The sequence below is a fragment of the Bos taurus genome, chromosome 7, assembly GCF_002263795.3.
Source record: "Bos taurus isolate L1 Dominette 01449 registration number 42190680 breed Hereford chromosome 7, ARS-UCD2.0, whole genome shotgun sequence".
NCBI classification, from domain to species: domain Eukaryota; kingdom Metazoa; phylum Chordata; class Mammalia; order Artiodactyla; family Bovidae; genus Bos; species Bos taurus.
The window spans coordinates 34,918,440-34,924,439 of NC_037334.1; the positions used below are offsets into that span (position 1 = coordinate 34,918,440).

Here is a 6,000-nt window from a genome sequence, read left to right on the forward strand (position 1 = left end):
CAAAGTATTGGGAGTTTCAGCTTCAACATTAGTCCTTCCAATGAACACCTAGGACTGATCTCCTTTAGGATGGACTGGTTTGATTTCCTTGCAGTCCAAGGGACTCTCAAGAGTCTTCTCCAACACCACAATTCAAAAGCATCAATTCTTCAGCACTCAGCTTTCTTTATAGTCCAACTCTCACACCCATACATGACCATTGGAAAAACTATAGCCTTGACTAGACAGACCTTTGTTGACAAAGTAATGTCTCTGCTTTTTAATATGCTGTCTAGGTTGGTCATAACTTTCCTTCCAAGGAGTAAGCGTCTTTTAATTTCATGGCTGCAAATCACCATCTGCAGTGATTTTGGAGCCCAGAAAAATAAAGTCAGCCACTGTTTCTACTGTTCGCCCATCTATTTGCCATGAAGTGATGGAACCGGATGCCATGATCTTAATTTTCTGAATGTTGAGCTTTAAGCCAACTTTTTCACTCTCCTCTTTCACTTTCATCAAGAGGCTCCTTAGTTCTTCTTCACTTTCTAAGGGTAGTGTCATCCGCATATCTGAGGTTATTGATATTTCTTCCAGCAATCTTGACTCCAGCTTGTGCTTCTTCCAGCCCAGCGTTTCTCATGATGTACTCTGCATAGAAGTTAAATAAGCAGGGTGACAATATACAGCCTTGATGTACTCCTTTTCCTATTTGGAACCAGTCTTGTTGTTCCATGTCCAGTTCTAACTGTTGCTTCCTGACCTGCATATAGGTTTCTCAAGAGGCAGGTCATGTGGTCTGGTATTCCCATCTCTTTAAGAAGCCCCACCTTACAGAAAGGGTCAAGCTGAACATAAGGTCCCAAAGCAATAGTGAGGTCATTAAGTTCTCATTCTTTTTGCTTTGGTCACTTGCGTTAGTGGTAGTGACCAGGAGTAGAAAAAGGATGTTTGATAGTCAGGTATGTTATTTGGGAGGTTCTGATAAGATGAACAGCAGGAGCATGAGCAGAAAAAAAGCATAATGAGACATCCCAAGTTGCTTATTATTGCATCTGGCTGACAATTAGCTTTCTTAGTGGGAGAACTCCAAGTCATCCTGTTTAAATCTAGCTGCAGTAAAAAAAAAAAAAAATTGGTGCATGCTTCTGAGAAACACAATTAACATCTGCTCAGAAATAGGTGTTTTCTTTCTTTCCTGGGAAGGAAAGCTATAACATGCCTTTTTCCCCCAATAATCTTTTATTAGATGTATTCTAATATAACCTTAAGATGATGAGGGGAGAAAAATGACTGTTTTTCAGCTGGCTTTATTCTGTAGAGGTGGGGCTTCTCAAAATAAAGCACTTGGCATAGAATGGCCTTCTTAGTCTGTTGACTCATTCTTTTCCTTTATTCTTGAGCAGTTTTCAGACATTGGGAAATAGCATGATACAAGTTTTGAAGCAAGTTTGAGTTAGAATTTTGTCGCTTGTCATCATCAGTTTTTACCAGAAGGCAATTCATGTAATCTCTTTGTGGCTGCTTTCTTATATGTAATATATGAGAAATAGTTACCTCATAATATTGTTATGAGAAGCATAACATAGGTATACTTTATGTTAAATGCCTGACACCAGACTCTTCAAGAAGATTTCATTGTTTTGCCTTTCCTTGTCTCTCATGTTCTTATCTGTAGATTGACAGAAAAATTGAACTGAAAGTTGGTGACTTTCATTCTGCTATTGTAATATGTACCAGGGTTTTTCATACCTTGGAAGCCTTATGAACTTTTATAACTAGATGGGGCAAGCCTTTGTGCTGTAGCCAAAATGCCTTAGTTCTACTCCATCATCAGAAGCTAGTTATAATGGTCTTTTGAAACTCTTACTTTGCATCTATAGACAAGGGGTTTACAGAACCCTGATTTTCCCCCAAATAAACTTTTCAAAATTAGCTACTTTTGTAACTAGAGGATTTTTTTGTTCTTCTGAACAAGTAAACCTCTCATATAGCTTCACATTGCCTCAGATATAATCTTATGAATGTATAGAGAAAAATGATCCTTTATATTAAGTTGTATGCTAAGCACTTCAAATGTATCATTATAGCCCACCATAATAATAACCGTGTAAGATGGACTTTGCTGCTGCTGCTAAGTCGCTTTAGTCGTGTCCAACTCTGTGCGACCCCATAGACGGCAGCCCACCAGGCTCCCCCGTCCCTGGGATTCTCCAGGCAAGGACACTGGAGTGGGTTGCCATTTCCTTCTCCAATGCATGAAAGTGAAAAGTGAAAGTGAAGTCTCTCAGTCATGTCTGACTCTTCGCGACCCCATGGACTACAGCATAACCAGGCTCCTTTCCTCACTTTACAGATAAAGAAAGTGAGGCAAATAGATATTACCTAATTTATCCGGAAACACAGCTGGTGATTTTATCAGTACTTAAACTCCAAAATCAGAATGTCATAATGCACTCTGTACAGTGGGGTTTCCAGTGGGACCTCTACTAATAATACTTAGGGATGCAGGCTGATGGATGCACCATCTAGACACATCATTCTACTTTTATCAAGGAAGGAGTGAGAGGACGTGGGGAATCATTAACCACTTTTAAAGCACCTGTCCAGAGATGATGCACACTATTCATGCTCATATTTTGTTAACCATGTCAAGTTATATGGCCATACCTAACTTCAGAGCAGACTAGAAAAATGCAGTCTGATCATGTATCCTGAAAGAGGACTGGTGCATTTGTAAGCAGCCCTAGTGATTATCATAAATCTGTCTATCTCCAAAATTCATTCTCTTAATTACTTCAGAGAATTAATAGAATCTTATCTTCGGGAAGTAAAAGTTGGAAACCCTTATAGGAGTTATAGGAGTATTATAGGAGCATTACTCTTCTATCATGAAGAATCTAATAAATGTCATAGCATAGCAATAGAAACTTCAGTTGTCTTAGTCTGTATATGGTCCTGGATGTGTGTCTCTGATATGATGTTTCAGGATCCAGTCACTTCCTTTGTTGACCCTAAAAGTAACATATAGTCATTTCTGTATTTCTTCTCTTGTTTGAAGAATTGAAGATACTAAAATTATAAGAACATACCAGAGACTTTCTGCAGCAATGTCAGAGCTTTTTCTAATATGTTTGTCTTTTTCTTATTGGTGTCAGTTGGGAGTTTCATTTGGTTGCATGTAACAGAGCCCTTACTACAGTGGTTGAACCATATATGGGCTTATTTTTCTCCTGTGAATAAGAAATGCTGAAGTGAGTAGTCCAGGGCTGGGGATGCAGCTGAAAAGGACATCAGAGACCCAGATTTCTTTTCTTTCTGTTCATCATTGTATGTTTTTGGTTCTAATCTTCATTTTTATTGCCCTGTAGTCGCATAATGTTTATCTCACATCTAACAGTCATGTTCCAGATATGAAGAAAAGGCAAAAGCCTACGATGCCTGCTAAATCTGTCCTAATCCAAGGCCTTCCACTTATCTTGTTGGATAAACTGTCACTAGTTAGTGTAGTATTGCTAGTTGGACACATTGCCACCTTGTATGAAGTTTTGGATTTTTTTGAAATTAGGAAGAAAAGAATGGATATGGAAAAGCAACTATCAGTGAGTACCACATATTCGTAAGAATTCATTGTAAATTAAAACTTAAAAGCCCTTTGCTACCACTTATGTTGTACATGGGAGGGAATACATTTTTACTTAGACACTGTGAAATTTTTGTTGTTAAATCTATCTTTAGATTTGACTATCTAACTAAAAAGATCTGTGTATCTTTTTATTTTTTCAAAACAATCTGCACAATCAGGTTTGTTATTTAAAAGCGTTAGATCAGGTATCTCAGGCCCAAGGAAAGAATCTGATTCAAATATGTTTAAAATGCTGGCTTAATCTTTTTATTTTTTCCTAACTTTTGAATTTGAATAACTTCAAAGACATTATGGCAGCAGCAGCAGCAGCAGCAAGGACATTATGCTCCAGTTGTTTTACAACCTTCACTATTCTTGTGCTATCTTATGGGTCCATCTAGGTCACATGTTTGTGTTTTATGTCTGGCTCTGTAGGTATTTGAGTTTAGACAGCTATGTATACAATTACAGTTATTTCAAATGCACCCAAACCTGAATATCTAACTGGTATGTGGGCCTTGGGTGGGCTTCCCCCGTGGCTCAGCAGTAAAGAATCCGCCTGCAATGCAGGAGACACAGAAATGCAGGTTTGATCCCTGGGTCGGAAAGATCCCCAGGAGGAGGAAATGGCAACCCATTCCAGTATACTTTCCTGCAGAATCCCATGGACAGAGGAGCCTGGAAGGCTGCAGGCCATGGGGTCGCAAAGAGTTGGACACGACTGAAGCAACTGAGCATGCATGTAGGCCATGGAGTAGTGTGAGAGAATTAGTAAACTTATCCATTGCTGAAATCATCTAATTGTTATCAAGTAGCAGGAAGCTTGTGTTAGTCTGTGATTGAAACTGAATTAACTAATTTGTACTGAAATGTCTCTTTTAGTCTGCTTGTTACAAATCAGTTATTATAATGGCACCAATTTTTGTACTGTTTGAATATATTAAAGTATAAAACTAAGTTTAGACTTTATCACCCATATAGAAAATTAGTATTTGTATCTTCTTACTGGAATTCCTTAGTGGTATGTAAGGTATGAATTTATATGAATTATTCATTTAGAAATTATCATATATTTATTAGAGTATCTATTGCTTTTCATAGTTAAGAGCTGATAATAAAATATAATAATACCTGTTTCCAGAGAAAAAATTCATGATTTGTCATGCTTGTGTATGTTTCTTTTTTTTTTTTTTTAACAGACTTTGCTTCGCCCTCTTCAGGCTTTATGCTCTTTCCAGCTTCAGCATGGTGCTCAAATTCGCCTCAGCAAGGAACATCTTCTGAAAAATGGATTATATCCTAAGCCAATGCCAAAGAACAAACGCAAACTCAGGAAAATGGAACTATTAATGAACAGCGTTAAAATTTAGTACAATTGTTCTTATGGTGCTAGTTATGATAATCTGCAGCTGACAATACCAGGTTAACTTTTTTATACATTTTAAGTCTGTGGGTTTTTGTCTAAAGAATTAAGAGTTACATACTAAACTTACCTAGAAGAAGAAAGTAATCCAAATAGCCATAAAAACAAATTTCACTTACTCAATGGAAAGCAGGATTTATTTTATTCTATATTGTTTTAAAAATGTACCTCTAATTTTTTTTTTTTTTTCGAATCAGTAATTTGAAATGTGATTAGTTAGTTTAGCTGGGTTAGAAGTTCTTATTTATAAAATGGAATGAAAGGAAAATGGTATGCCTGATTGGTTCAGTATTGTTTCTGTGGGTGTTTAATTACGTAGAGACCTACAGTAGAGGATACCTATAGCAAGTTACAGTCTTGTACATGAGCTTTATAGCTTGAAATAAGTAGCAAAAGAAAATGATAATCAAGTAATTTAGGTTGAAATTTTATTTCATAAATAAGTATTTAGGAACTAAACTTGAATTCAGCTAATGTGATTTAAGTGTGCTATTAATTGCCCTAATTTTAAAAATTAAAGTATGATTAGAAAAAGTACATTTGATATATAACATTATATTATTATGTATATAATAATATATATTATTATTGGTATTTATATACAGTAATGATTTGGTATTTCTATACATTGCAAAATGATCACTACAGTGTAGTGATCTGGTTAACATCTGTCACCATGCATAGTTACAACAAATTTTTTTCTTGTGATGAGAAGTTTTAAGATTTACTCCATTAGCAACTTTAAACTATACAATATAGTATTACTAAGTATAGTCGCCATGCTATATATTATATCCCCATGACTTAAAAAATGGGCCTTTTTGACCTTCTTCACTCATTTCATTCCACCCTCACTTCTACTTCTGCCTCTGGAAAACACCAGTCATGTTCTGTTTATCATAGAGCTTGTCTTTATATAAGCTTCCCCCCTCCCCAGGTTCCATATATAAGTGATATCATTTCTTTTTCTTACTTC

The 6,000-nt window shown here is 36.3% G+C and overlaps 1 protein-coding gene across 1 annotated transcript in view; it reads left to right on the forward strand.

Annotated features, from left to right (window-relative positions):
* Positions 1-5,553, forward strand: part of DTWD2 (DTW domain containing 2) — a 73,150-nt gene extending 67,597 nt beyond the window's left edge. The window contains exon 6 of the mRNA NM_001206125.2: positions 4,801-5,553. Within this exon, the coding sequence (NP_001193054.2) occupies positions 4,801-4,971 (171 nt within the window). The 3' untranslated portion in view covers positions 4,972-5,553. The remainder of the gene's footprint in view (positions 1-4,800) is intronic.
* Positions 5,554-6,000: the final 447 nt, after the last annotated feature.